At 56.8% G+C, this 13,851-nt stretch overlaps 5 protein-coding genes across 5 annotated transcripts; 2 read left to right on the forward strand and 3 right to left on the reverse strand.

The window, feature by feature from the left end:
* Positions 1-66: 66 nt before the first annotated feature.
* On the reverse strand, positions 67-2,008 carry IWZ02DRAFT_471448 (uncharacterized protein; the record flags this gene model as incomplete). The annotated part of the gene is made up of 3 exons (XM_066768876.1): positions 67-1,424; positions 1,478-1,683; positions 1,737-2,008. The coding sequence occupies 3 exons, from the start codon at positions 2,006-2,008 to the stop codon at positions 67-69; spliced, it is 1,836 nt and encodes a 611-aa protein (XP_066619625.1).
* Positions 2,009-3,561: 1,553 nt separating this feature from the next.
* IWZ02DRAFT_67916 (uncharacterized protein) lies at positions 3,562-5,236 on the reverse strand. Its single transcript, XM_066771058.1, has 3 exons — positions 4,871-5,236; positions 4,534-4,812; positions 3,562-4,471 (listed from the first exon to the last, which is right to left on the reverse strand). The coding sequence occupies exons 1-3, from the start codon at positions 4,965-4,967 to the stop codon at positions 3,639-3,641; spliced, it is 1,209 nt and encodes a 402-aa protein (XP_066619626.1). The 5' UTR covers positions 4,968-5,236; the 3' UTR covers positions 3,562-3,638.
* Positions 5,099-6,344, forward strand: IWZ02DRAFT_460074 (mRNA turnover protein-like protein 4). Its single transcript, XM_066768129.1, has 3 exons — positions 5,099-5,424; positions 5,481-5,942; positions 6,075-6,344. Exons 1-3 carry the CDS (start codon positions 5,234-5,236, stop codon positions 6,127-6,129), a joined length of 708 nt encoding a protein of 235 aa, XP_066619627.1. The 5' UTR covers positions 5,099-5,233; the 3' UTR covers positions 6,130-6,344.
* Positions 6,345-7,178: 834 nt separating this feature from the next.
* On the reverse strand, positions 7,179-8,528 carry IWZ02DRAFT_383704 (uncharacterized protein; the record flags this gene model as incomplete). Its single annotated transcript, XM_066765291.1, has 2 exons — positions 7,179-8,241; positions 8,347-8,528. The coding sequence occupies 2 exons, from the start codon at positions 8,526-8,528 to the stop codon at positions 7,179-7,181; spliced, it is 1,245 nt and encodes a 414-aa protein (XP_066619628.1).
* A 902-nt stretch (positions 8,529-9,430) lies between these two features.
* IWZ02DRAFT_67929 (uncharacterized protein) lies at positions 9,431-13,846 on the forward strand. Its single transcript, XM_066771059.1, has 3 exons — positions 9,431-9,593; positions 9,650-13,113; positions 13,324-13,846. The coding sequence occupies exons 1-3, from the start codon at positions 9,559-9,561 to the stop codon at positions 13,779-13,781; spliced, it is 3,957 nt and encodes a 1,318-aa protein (XP_066619629.1). The 5' UTR covers positions 9,431-9,558; the 3' UTR covers positions 13,782-13,846.
* Positions 13,847-13,851: the final 5 nt, after the last annotated feature.

The following is a 13,851-nucleotide window of genomic DNA, read 5'->3' on the forward strand; positions in this document are numbered from 1 at the left end:
GCCCTTCCAAAGAATTGGCGTGGGCTTCGCATGCTTTCGCTTCCGCAGCAGGATCCGCGACGCAAATTACATTGTCGGTTGCTGCTGAGGCTGCCCGGGCGAGAGGCTCGATGGGTCAATGGTGCCAAACGAAACAAGGTTTGACATGTCCAAATCATCGAGGTTTTCCTCGCCAATGGGTGAGCGGAAGGGCAGTGACAAGGATTGCTTTGCGTACATGTCGCTCAATGACATGGTGTCGTCCGCGATGCCGTTGTCGTGTGTCATCGGGTAGAGATCCGCCGAGGATGCACGCCCCAAAGAGGTGAGGGGCGGAGACTGATTCGCAATGATCGGGTCGCCATGATGGCTCATGGCCGACAAGGGAGAAACAGACTGAGCAGGCATGCTAGTCTGGTCGGGGAGCGGCGAGAGGTAAGGATTGCTGTATGGCGTGCTAAACGTGGCCGCGGGCATATTGTCCGGTCCCGGGTTCGAGGTGTAGAAGCCGGGCGTGCCGTACTCGGAAGGCGAGTTTACAGTCGTTGCAGACATGGGGTACTGCTTAAAATCCATACCGTATCCAGCCGAGGTGTCAATGCTGAGATTGGGACCGATGGGGCCGGACATGCTGTGTTGTGGCACTGGTGCATAGATTTCCTGCGACTGCGACATGGGAGTCTGGGAAATGGGAGTCTGCGGCATGGGCGTGGTCGGCATCGGTGTGTACGGCGCCGGATAAGACGTCTGCGGCGGTTGAATCATGAAAGGCTGCATTGGGTTTTGTCGCAGCATAGAGAAATCCATAGCAACGGGCACCGACCGACTCCTTTGCCTCTTGTGACCCCTGGCTGGAGGAGGCTGGAGATGGCCGCCACCGTTCATAGGTGGCATTTCAAACGGACTTTCGTGGTACATGCCCGAGTGGGGATGGACAAAGTGGTTCGGCTGCGATGCTGGCCTGTGGTTGATGGGAGAGACCGGGGCAGACATGGCGAGTTGGTTCGGGTCGTAGTAGTTGTGCCTGTTCTGGAAGGACTCGAGCGACACGAGCTTGGCGAGCTGTCCACTCAGAACCTTGGGGGAACCGCCAAGGTGGTGTACTAGGACCTGAGACGCTTGCTGGTCCTCGGTAAAGTCACCACAAAGGTAGAAGCCTCCAGAGCCAGAAGAGTCCATGAAAAAGTTCGGGGGGCGGTAGAGCTCCACGATCAGCCCTCCAGAAGGTGAAGCGCCCTCGGCTGCATTTGCATCTCCGAGCTCAAGAGAAATGTTCTTGATCGCTGAGAAGGGATACTCGATCTTGTAGCCGGCCGAATCATTGTTAATGTAATAGGTCACGCAGCACTTCTCCGGAGAGTAAAAGATGACCAAGTCCATCGAGTTTTGACCGACGCGCTTCCATGAACCAATGGTGAGAGAGCGGCAAACAAAGTGGTGGATGACTAAGGACGGTCAGTGGACTTGAGCTGGTGTGATGCATCACAATGCTACTAACCGACTTTGGAAGAGCTCGTATCAGTATTGAGGAGCATGCCGTGACCATAAGGCATACCGCCTCCGCGGCTGAGAAAGTTGTGGTGCAGGGTTTTGCCCGATTCCATTGCCTGGATGGCGAGGTATCGGCGCATGGACTCTGGAATGTCGTTGCAATCCTCACCGCTCTCGATGCTCTTCTTAGCAAGGTTCTTTATCTTGGCTCGCCTGGACCATGATTAGCGTCGCGTGCGGGAGGATCTGGAGATGGGTTGACAAACCTATTCTGGAACCAAATCTGCACTGAGCGCTCCGTCATGTTGATCTCCTGCGCAATCCTCTCACGGACTTGCGCAGTGGGAGTAGGATTCTTGTTGAACTCCATCTCGAGCGTGATGAGTTGGTTTTGCGTCGCCCTCTGGCGCTTCTGGTTCTTCTGTTGCTGTGTCAGGGTCGACTTGCGCGGCGGCCGGCGAGGCGCAGAGCCGTTCTGACCGGGCTGGCCGGGCGTGGTAGCTCCCGGCGACGTCGCCGAGACTGGCGTCGTGACCATGGTGGCAGACTGAGGAGCCGTGGTCGACTGCATGGCCGTCGCGATAGGCGAAGCAGTGAGGTTCGGTTTCGGCCTTGACTCGGATCAATAGGGTTGCAAGACGGTCGAAGTTATATCCAGGCGGACAAGAGGTTGACGGTCGTAAGGGTCGTGAGAGAGAGAAGGGCTCTTGCGGCCGGAAGACGGGTCAAGGAGACTGTCGGATGGGCTCAGGAGAGCCTAGGGCGCGGCAGCAACAGAAGGAGAGCGGCGACAGCGGCAGGGTGTCACTCCAGGTCGTTGTGGTGTCCAAGCTCTTGCTTTAGTCAGGCAGTCAAGCAACTGATCGACTGTGACTCTGAGCGCGGACAGGGCTTCAGCGGAAAAAGGATGTATGGCCGACGGGAGTGAGCTGGGGCTAAGGAGGGGACGGGCGTGGCCCAGAAGAGAGAGGCAAAGACGGCCGGAAGGAGTGAACGGCGTCTATGGGGGGGGGGTGGTTGGAAAAGAGAGACTGAACGCGAAGAGAGCGTGGGTGGTGAGCGCAGACAGGCCAAAAAGAGACGACAAGGCAAGCGACACCAAACGGCGACGAATATTGCGAGATGGAGGTATAATGACGGAGAGGGAGGGTGGGTGCTGGGAACAGAAGGACGACAGAAAGGGGGGGCAAAAAGCGGTTTTGGTTCGACGGCAGCGCCGGCCGCGTTGGCTCCGCTCGAGTTAGCGGCAGGGGTATTGATGGCCGGCAGGGTCGCCCTGCGGCGGCGCGGCGCAGCTTCGATCACGGCGCGGTCCAACGCTGGGAAAAGGCTCAAGTTGCACGGCACGCGGATGGGCACGTCGCTCGCGACTCGGGGCCTGTAAGAACTGTATGCTGTACTGTAACTCAGTCAGCCAGTCTCAGTGGTGGACGACCGACCGACGACAACAAATTGAAGTCTTGATGTTAACACTGCCAGCCAGCTGCTTCCGTTGTCCTAATCCCTCCTCACCTCCAGTCACGTTGCACCACCCACACCCACCCACCTCGTTGCGCGCCACGACGCAACACAAGCGGCCCTCAGGAACGCTGCACGTCTAGTCAGGAACAGTCCTGCATGCACACGACTCGGCCCTGTCCTCATTGGCCCTGTGTATAAATAGCCGCTCCGCGCGCTGCTGACAGTTGGCTGTCGGCTTTGGCGGGAAGCTTGAGAGACGCCCAGCCTCTGGGATGCCCGTTGTGGCACCCAGCACCTCAGAGCGAGAAGCACCGAAAAGAAACATAGTCACGGTGCCCACACCATCTCCCCTCGCTGGTGATGCCCCGGGAAACCTGCTCTCGCTCGCTTCCCCCCCCGAGCAAGTCCCCCACAATGCCCCACGCTGCGACCGAAGCCGCAACACCTTGCGGAACGCGCTTCCCGCCGTCAGGCACAAGGCACAAGGCACACCCGACGCACCTCAGTGCATCACGGGTCACGGAGCCTCTTCTCAGCCTCAGCGCCTGGCCTGATGACGCACCACGAGTCGCAGATGGCTCCCAGGGCTCTGCCTCCCTCCGCCTCCCCGTCCACTTTCCGATGAATGCCAAGTGCAAACTGCTGGGCCCTCCTGCTTCGATGCTCGAGCGCCTGTCTTTGCCTTACAGTACGGGATCTGCGATCGGCTAGGATGAGTACTGAACCTCTACGCCAACGGCGCGAAAGATCTGCTCCCGTCGTTTCAGATCGAAGCTGGCTCCCACCGTGAACAGGAGTTCCTTGACTCTGCCCTCCCACAACACCCCGATCCTCCACTTCTGATCAACTCGCGCCTTGAGCACTCCCGTGACATCCTCGTCGTGCTGCTGCTGCTGAGCCCTCTCGTCGTTGCGCGTCGCCTTCCACTCGGCCCGTATCATTCGCCCTGCCCAGTCGGCCTCGTGTGTCTCCTTCCGCCGCTGCCACAACTCGCAGCCAAGCTGCAGATCGCTCTCGTTCGAGTAGAAGTTGAAGTCGAATCGCGAGCAAAGCGCGAGACTTGGCCCGGCTTTGACCGCGTACGTCGACGACAGGCTCCCCATCAGGGGGTTCAGTGTGAGCGTCATCGTATACGGGAATCCGGCGTGCTGGGGCAGCGTTGCAAACCTTAACCCAGTGCTGATTCCCCCACTCTTATTGAGTAGCCCGTAGTAAACCTCTGCGCCGGCGCTGAACCGCCCGCTGACTCTTTCGGCGCTTTGGTTCTGGGTTTTCCCTTCCACCGCCTCAGGCCCCCTGGGGTCATGCCCAAAGTTGTAAAGTCCGCGGGCACCGAGGAGCCCGCTATCTGTGCTGTAGAGCAACTCGGTACTGTACTTGCCATGATCGTTTTGCACCACGCCGAGAACGGTCCCACCATTATTCATGTTCGAGTCGCTGACCGCTGCTATACGAACTTGCCGCGTCGGTGAAACGCGACGCAGGTACAGCGCTTCGAGCGAGTTTGTGGGCAGAAACAGTCGCCCGTACAACACAAAATCTGAGCACGGGTTTAGCAAGGCCACACGTCGCTGTCGGACCACACCTGCTGGAGGAGCGCACCACGGCGGTCAACCCTCTTTCCCCGGTGCCATAGCTCCCACCAAAAAGGCTCGTCAGGCCTGCGGAGCTCTTTGATGTGCCGGTAGCCGCGAATAAGGTTGTGGAGGTCGAGCTCGCTCGTACGAGACTTGGCGTTCAGCGGGAGCGACGAGTAAAGGTATGACAGGGAGCCATCAACGACTCCCACGGTGCCAAGCGAGTAGGACGTGGCAAAGTTTGGAGACGATAGAGACGAGAGGTTCAGCCGCAGTCCCCGGGGCGTCTGGAAATCCAGCAGACCTGTAAAACTTGTCAGCGCAAAGGGTCGACCGCCGATGTGCAATGGTGCTCAAGGCACCTTGGGCCGTTGCAGTAAGGTAAGAGTAAGAGTTGTCATGATTCCAATGCGACGCTTCGTGGAAGGCATTCTGCACATAATCCATGAACCCGAGCATGTCGCGCAGTCAACATGCTGAGCTGGGAGCTCGAAAACTCGGTGAGTCGTTGTTGTGGATGACCAGGAGGAGCTCGCGGGGCTTGTGCTGCTGTCGCGGTCGGCGACGCCTCGCCTGAGCTTGCGCTGTTTTGGCGCCTGCGTCGTGAAAACCTTCCTCAGCGCCGATAAGATAACCCGGAATTTTCAACACCACCGCAACTTTTCGCTGCAGCGCGCTTTCAGCCACTCAACCATCCCCAGTACGCCGTCGAAAATTCCGTCAAGATGCCCAAGTCCAAGCGCGCCAAGGTTGTTCACCTCTCCAATGTCGAGAAGAAGGGCAAGGAGCACTCCGAGAAGCTGTTCAACAATGTCCGCGAGGCTGCCGAAAATTATCAGTACATTTTCGTATTCGATGTCGAGAACATGCGCAACACGTACCTGAAGGATGTGCGGCAGGAGTTTTCGGACAGCAGGTATGCTCCCTGTCGTCTCCGCGGTAGAGAAAAGGAGGCTCTAACGCGGTCTCCAGATTATTCTTCGGCAAGACCAAGGTCATGGCAAAGGCCCTCGGCACCGACCCAGCGTCGGAGCACCTCCCCAACCTCCACAAGCTGACGAGCCACCTTTCCGGAAGCGTGGGGCTGATCTTCACGTCGCGCGAGCCGGCCGATGTCATTGAATACTTTGAGACGTACTCGCAGACGGATTACGCCCGGGCAGGCGTCACGGCGCCGCAGTCTTTCACTGTGCCAGAGGGCATCGTGTACAGTCGGGGAGGCGAGCTTCCGGTCGAAGAGGATGCGCCTCTACCACATCCGATGGAGGTGACGGTGCGCAAATGGGGCATGCCGACGCGCCTGGACAAGGGCAAGGTCGTCTTGGACCAGCCGTACACGGTGTGCAAGGAGGGCGAAACTCTGAATAGCCACCAGACGGCGCTGCTGAAGCTCTTTGGCGTGGCAATGGCCGAATTTAAGATCCAGCTCAAGGCGTAAGTCTTCTCTCTTGTTCGTTGGGTGGACGCTCCGTCCGCGGCATTTGCATTCCCCTCTCCTGTTCCCCCGGCTGCTTTCAGGCGAAATTCCCGCCGGTCGATCCATCATTGTGCTGATAACCACTGCAGATACTACAGCGCCGCAAAGCAGGATGTTACCGAGATTGGCGCCATGGAAGAATAGTTACGTTCTCTGCCTTTGCATTTTCACAGCGCATTAAGCACTTGTTGGCGGGGGTATTGGCAGGTTACGGCGTTTTTTGAGTGTGCATTTCTTTCCAGAAGGGGGATTGATTCACGGGTCCAGCATCGAAGAGCACCCCTTTCACGTGCTAAGATTTTAGATACCTCCAAAATCAAAGAGTTGAAAGTCAACAAGGTCTCCCGACGACCAACAACACCCGATAGCCCGTTTTCAGCAGTGGCGAAAAGACAGGATTTCGACATGCTTCCTTGCAATCACGCTTTTTCTAGTCTTATCATTACGCATGCTTCCTCTTTGCGACCTCAACCAGTGCCCTCTTCCATTGGCGCGGGCAGATCACCACACAGCCCCCTTCCCCACCCAGTCGTCTTACCCATCCTTCCCTCTGAACGCACCGACAACGAGAGGTCTCCACACCATCCGACTCACTCGACTCACTTATAATCAAGGCAAATAGTGGTATTAGCAACCAATGCTTCAACACTACCAACGCCCAAGGCCCCATATCAAACCCGTCATGATATCAACCCATCGAGAGGCAGGAAAGGAATGATGCGGCGAGCAACAAGCACAAAGCTCGCAGGACGTAAAACAGATAGGCGAGTCTCCTGAGGGAAGCTAGCTGGCCAGTTGGCCGTATGTCTGCCATTTTCACCATCGTCTATTGAATTTGCGTTGCAACTCATGTCTGCAAATCTAGCTGTGAGACCTTTTCATCCATTCGGCAGTCCATTCATCGCAAGAGGATCAACTGTAGACGCAATCAAAGCTAAAACGCCTACACGATTGACAAGCAGGCGACTACGGGAGGCAGGAGAAGACGAGTCACCTGGAGCCAAGCGGCAGTCACCCAGTCACTGCTCATTGCACGGTGGAAAATTCGATGCAATGCGCGGCCCCTTGCTTGCGTGTGCCATGCAGCGGGTTATGAAATGATTACGCGCTTGAGCAACGACCTCTCGATTGGGACAGCCTATTCCGAATCGCAGCAGCAGCAACAGCCGGAGTCGACCGACGGGAACCATCATCTATGTATCTCCTTGCGCGTCATCAGAGTAGGCGTAGTGATCGTGCTCGTTCTCCTCGTCTGCAGATTGCTGTCCATCGCTGACGTCGTTTTCATCGTCGATGGAACCTTCTTCATCGACGTCATCGTCGTCGTCGCCATCGGGTCCAACCAGCTCGCCGAGTTGGCTTTTTAACCCTGCGAGAATCGTCTCCATCCGCGCCTTCAGGCCTGGGTTGCGCGATTGTGTCATCTGGGCTTCTATCTCTGCAATCTTCTGCCGCATCTCGTTGACGGCGGCACTCTTGCCATCGTCACATGTGATGCCATGGCGAGCAGTGGCAGCGGTATTTCTACAGGAAGGGGAGTCTTCGACGACGAGGCGAGGGGAGAAGCATGCCGCAAACTCGTCAGCCATGCGCCTGTCTTTGATGGCGAAGACGACTTCGAGCGGTCCCCAGCTTTCGCTGGCGTTTGCTATTCTCTTGCCCTCGCCGCCCCGCAAGACCGTCTGCCAGGCCCGGGCAATCTCGCCCACAGGGTTCCCGTACGCGCCGCATCCCCAGGCGCCGAGGACCAGTTTACCAATTCCTTTTGCGCGCGCGATCCGCAAGACGGCACGCATCTTGCCGATGACAAGTTCGCGGTCTCGCGGATAGGCATAGCGCTTTGGAGCATCTTCTTCGTCGTCGTCGTCGTCGCCGCCGCCGTCTAGGTCAGGAAATCTGAGCATGCCGGCAGAAATGACATCAACAAAGAAGCGGTCCCTCTTGTCCAGGTCGCGTGCCTCTTCGTCCCAGTGACGGAACACGAGCACGTCGGGCGTGTAGACAGCGCCTACCTCGGGCAGGCGGTAGAAAGCTTCCTGGAGGGACGGGTAGAGGGTTGTGCGCATGCAGAGGCTCTCTTCTTGCGAAGTGGCGCCATTGAAGAGGCCACCACCAGGGCGCAAGGGTGACGCCATGTTGAGGACGGCGATGCGAGATTGCTTTGCAGTGGGAGAGGAGACTAGAAGGGTCGCGGCTTCGAGCGTGTCTGCCGCTTGAAGCCGTATATGCGGTGGAGCGTTGGACATGGCATGGTGGCTCCCGTCTGTTTTGGTAACATGGCTACGGTGCTCGTCATGACTGTGGTCCGCCCTTCTCTTGCTGCCCTTGGTCTTGACTGGGGGCTTTGGGGTTGCTTTTGACGATGCGACCTGGGGCGGCGGGTCCACTATCAGCTCGGCAGCATCAATGCCCCTTCGAGCGCGAGGACAGGACCTGAGGATTTCGGGAACGGACTTGTTGACGGTGGCCCTGGCCTGTTTGGAGCGGACATGGCGGCGGAAGGACTGGGGCGGTTTGACAATGGTGGGTTCGGTACGGCCCATGATGCGACAGGGCCCAGCAGCTCAAGCAAACTCCCTTGCAACCCAGACGAATCAGAAGCGCGGCGCCGATGTTATGTCTGCGAGCGGTGGTGGTTGGGGACGAGGGAACCAGACGACGCAGCGGCAAGCGGCGGCGGGTGGTGCGTCATGGCTGGCCCGGCCAACATGGTAACCATCAATCAGTCTCTGCACCCCAACCAAAGCATCGCACCGCAACGTCTACGCCGTTTCTCGTGACTTTGTCAGGACTCCTCTGCCCGCGACATGCACTCGCCGTCCTTTTTTCTACTCTGGCTTGTGGGCCAATGCCTGTTGGAACGGACCCTTTTTTTTGCTCGCTGGAACATGTGCAATGACATCGGTTGGGGGCATGCGTCACGCAGGGCTCTGACCACCAAGCTGCTGGGTGGTTAGCCAGGGACTGTCTTGACTTCTTTCTCCCTTCTTTGACTCTCCTCCCCTCGTGTCTTTTCCTGCTGTTTCGCTCTGCCGCAGTTGGTCGTGAGCCGCATCGCTTTTGTCTCGTCTGACTCTTTTCCTCTTGTCCGCTGTGGCTTTTCCATCTCTTTCAGTCTTATTTCCGCGCCGCCGTCGACGCTTGTCGTTGGAATGCCGTCTGATGGACCCGTCCTGCGCAATGACGATCACCCAGGCATGCTCCCGGGCACAGGCTGCCGAGATTGGTTTGGAGCAGCAACGGTGGATCGATCATTGCTGCAGCATCAGCTTAGCCAGGGCGGCCGTCCTGCCGGGCGCGTCCTCCCGCGCCGCTAAGGCTGCCGATTGACGTCAACGTGCACATTTGGCATGCCATTGCTTCTTTCTTTGTGATGTTGATCCAAGGGTTAAATATTCTGGTCTAAACCTCTACCAACCCTGTGCCGTGTTTTCGGATCTGTTTTTCTCCGAGAGGCTGCATAGGTCTTTTCAGCTCCATCATCCTTCTGACATCTTGCGGCATGTTCTCTCAATGACAACCTGGGTCCGATACTCTCAACATCGAGCTCTGTCCTCGAGCTGCGCTGCCTGAATGATTGCCACAGTCATCAGCCATGAGCTCCGCAAGTTGGTTTTCTCTGGCTCCAATCTTGGAGTCTTGTCTTGCTAACCTTTCGATTGAGATACACGGACACTGGCCAATTCCCTCCTCATCCTGCTGGGCATGAGAGCCCGTTAGGGCTTGATTCGTGCCCTTCAGAGTCGTCCGATGTTTGCAATGCCCTGGCCGCCTTTGCACAGGTGGTTGCCACTCAGCTGGACGTCTTTGGGGCCTTTGTGAGCCTTGGCGATGGCAGGACCCAGAGATTGGTGGCTGGCAACTGGAGACGAACAAGCAGCAACACGGACACCTTGCGGTTGGCAAGGTCAGAGGAAGACCGGGAGACCTGGCTTTGGTTGGCACGAAGATCAATTGGACAAGCACCCGGGCCTCTGTTGGCCAACGGAGCCTTTGCTGTTGACCTGGTGCACCATGACCGGACGGCTGACTTGCCATGCGTCTCCGAGGCACCGCACTTGCGACATTACGCTGCCGCCCCATTGACCACAAAACTTGGGATCAAAATTGGGACGCTTTTCATTCTCGACAATTCAAAGGGTCGAGATGGTGTCTCCGCCGACGACCTGGAGTTTTTGGTTTCGGTGGCCAACAAGTGTATGTCTCAATTGGAAAGTACACGACAAATCTATCTCCGCCAGCGCGTTGACCGCATCTGTGGAAGCCTTGGCTCCTTCATCCAGTATCGATCGTTGTTTTCAAAAGTGCAGGAAAAGCGCCCATCTTTGGGTTCCTGGGGCAAGCACCGCAGCTCGACAGCGTGTAATGGCCTGGCCATGGCGAACCAGAACGATGATGCCCCGACGCGAGCAATTCCCGGTCCACACACTTCAACTTCATCAAGCCAGCAACCCGAGAACTCACACATGTCCAACGACTGCTCGAAATCTAACGGAAGTCCTCCCAAGCGACCTTCAGAGACAACTTACCAAAGCGTCTTTCGGAGGGCCGCAGAATCACTCGGAGAAGCTTTGGATGTAGATGGTGTTTTGTTCGTCAATGGCGTCGTCAATTTAAAAGGATCCTTTTCCTCGACGGCAGAGCCGGACCAAGGATTCCGGGAAGATGCGGCTCGAAAGCCAAGGTCAAGATCTGCAGACTTGACGCTCCAGAGAAGACCATCGACCAATGGCAAAAGCCCTCCTCGCCCATGCAAATCACAGCAACGCCGTCAGAGGAGCGAGTCCCCAGGCGAGAGGATCTTTGCTAGCACGGATTGCCAAAAGAAGAACCTCACCAGACACCCTGGAGAAAGTCTCGGTTTTTGGTCCAGGGATTCCTATGGTGAACCGTTTGCAAAGGAGCCATCTGACATGGCCTTTGGCTTAGATCACGTCGACGAAGGATTTCTTCAACTCCTTCTCGACAGGTATCCAGGCGGAAACATTTGGTACATTGAAGAGGACCATAAACCCTTTACCTTTTCTGGCGAAGAGTTGAGGGCAGCTCATCCTCGAGATGATTTCATGCAACTGTGTCGTGCGTTTCCCGAGGCCCGACAGTTGATCTTTGCCCCTCTGATGGATCCGATCAGTCTCAAGCTCTTAGCAGGATGCTTCGCTTGGACAAAACAGCTATCTCCCATCTTCACACCTGACTCTGACATTCGACCACTCCGTGGATTCTTGCATGCTGTCGAAGCCGAAATTTCTCGGATAGATACGGTCGCCGCAGTCAAGCAGCAAGAGGCTTTTGTCTCTGCGGTCAGCCACGAACTCAGAACACCTCTTCATGGAATCCTCGGCGCCGTCGAACTTTTCGGAGAAACACAGCTGGACAGCTTCCAACAAGGTTTGGCTGAGAGCATTCGATCATGTGGAACTACGCTACATGATACACTGAGCAGTGTCCTCTCGTACGCACAAATCAACCAGTTTGAGCGCCGTCGCAAAAGACCAGAAGCATGTGGTCAGAACCAGTTCTCATCGGAAATTTGCAAAAAGTCTGATCGCACGAGCTACGGGCTTTTATCCACCACCGACATTGCCACTCTGTGTGAGGAAACGGTTGAGGTGACAGCCGGCGGACACGTCTACAACAATCCAAATTCAATGGACGATGTTGTGGTCACCATGGACATCCAATGGCGAGAGAATTGGAGATTTCTGACTGAACCTGGGGCACTCCGCCGAGTCATGTCCAACATCATTGGCAACGCGCTCAAGTACACGAAGAAAGGTTTCGTCGAAGTCTCTCTCCACGTCGAAGAAGGACAAAGCTTCGAGAAGCCTTCGAAACCCAATAACGCCGCAAATCGAGATCAATCCGAGTCGCCTTGCTCGCCCATCGTTAGTCCGAAGACGATATGGAACAGGAACGAAGTCTTGGAAGATTCTGTGATTCCCGTCAAAGACGACGTGAAACACGTGGTCTTTACTGTTACGGACTCAGGAAAAGGCATGTCCCGAGATTTTCTGGAGAAACACCTCTTTGTCCCGTTCACACAAGAAGACTCTGGCATGGCAAGCCAAGGTGTCGGATTGGGCATGTCGATCGTCAAGAGTCTTGTTGCGCTTTTGGACGGCAAGATTCACGTCCGCAGCCAACCGCGCAAAGGCAGCAGCATCACCGTTTCTATCCCGATGGTTGAGGGCAGTCTCTGCAACTCGAGTCCCACCATTACACCAGCTGACCGTGCAATTTCTTTGCTCAGAAAGAAGCAACCGAAAGTCGCCGTATTGGGACTCCCGTCGATGATAAAGGATTCTTTGAACATGTACCTGCGCGACTGGTTTCAAGCAATTGTCCAAGACCCAGAAGAGGAAGCCTGCGAACCAGACATTTTGATTGTGGAGCAAACAGATCAGGACATCACAGAAGTCACCAAGCTCCAGTGCGACGCTGGAAAAATGGCATTACTCGGCATAGGCATGAGTCCCTCATTACGACGTATTTCAGGCGAATTCGACCACGGTTTCCGCGTACAAAAGACAGCCTGTCGACCAATTGGCCCCAACAAGCTCGCCAAATCACTCCTCGCTTGTCTAGAGGACCCACTGAGCAATCCGTTGTCAAGCAAATCAATACATTTCCAGTCCACATTTCTACCCATGGAGCGCATGGAAGTCGTCCCACCATCCCCTGATCCATACGACGCCCCGTCCCCAACCAAACGTCCGCGATACTGCGGAAACCTAGCACAGGGGAACGGAAATCAACAGCACCCAACGTCTCTGCTAACCCAAATACCTCAGCTCAAACCCTCATCTTCGCCGCCGGTACTTCTCCCGCCGGACGGCCGCAAGCGGGACAGCCAATACGACTCGCCCATTTCGACTCCCACGACTGCAACCAGGCCGGGCAGCATGATGGCGATGGCTGTAGAGGAGCAGCGTCAGGAGCAATCTTCCTCAGCACGTCCGCGTCTGCTCCTCGTCGACGACAACGATGTCAATCTGATGCTGCTGGGCAAGATCATGCAAAAGCATGGCTTTGTGAACTACGAGACGGCGCGGAATGGGGAGCAGGCAGTCGAAGCCTTTGAGCGAGCGCGAGGGCAGGGTGCGGCGTTTGATATTATCTTCATGGGTAGGTGCATGCGTTGGAGGTGGACCCCCTGGAGGTATTCCAGGGGCATCGTTGCCCCCTTTCTTCTTGCTTCCTATACCGGAGTACCTACTCCCACTCCCTCTGTGTTGAATAATCACATGGAACTTGGCCAACCCTAGCCCTCTTTCGCCCGAGCCTCGATTATCCGCCCGCACACCCCACATACACTGACGCAAAGAAACCAACCAGACATGATGATGCCCGTCCTCAACGGCTTCGCCGCGACCCGCGCCATCCGAGCCATCGAATCACAACAACAACAACACTGCTCCCCCTCCGCACCACCTGCCAACACCGCGGCCGCCGCCGCCCTCCCACCGGAGACCAGCTCATCCTCATCGCCCTCGGAACCCACGCCGCTGCCATCTCACTCCTCCTGCCACTGCACCACCGCGTCTCGCGCTTCTCCCGCGTCCACCGCGACAGCCCTCGTCGTCGCCCTCACGGCGCTATCGTCGCGCTCGGAGGAGGAAGACGCGCACGCGGCGGGGGCCGACGTGGTGCTTTCGAAGCCGTTTTTGCAGGGCCGCGTTGTCGAGATTGTGCAGGGCTGGCTGGGAGCGTTTCGCGAAGACAACGCGGAGTACGTAGAAAAGAAAGGGGAAGGAGGGAGGGACGAGGGTTGGCGAAGTGGGGGAGAGCGCTGATGACGACGACGACGACGATGATGACGATGATGATGAGATTTAGTAATGGTGGTGGATGGGGGGACGGGGG

The sequence above is a fragment of the Phyllosticta citriasiana genome (assembly GCF_038021145.1).
Source record: "Phyllosticta citriasiana strain CBS 120426 chromosome Unknown IWZ02scaffold_13, whole genome shotgun sequence".
Taxonomy (NCBI): domain Eukaryota; kingdom Fungi; phylum Ascomycota; class Dothideomycetes; order Botryosphaeriales; family Phyllostictaceae; genus Phyllosticta; species Phyllosticta citriasiana.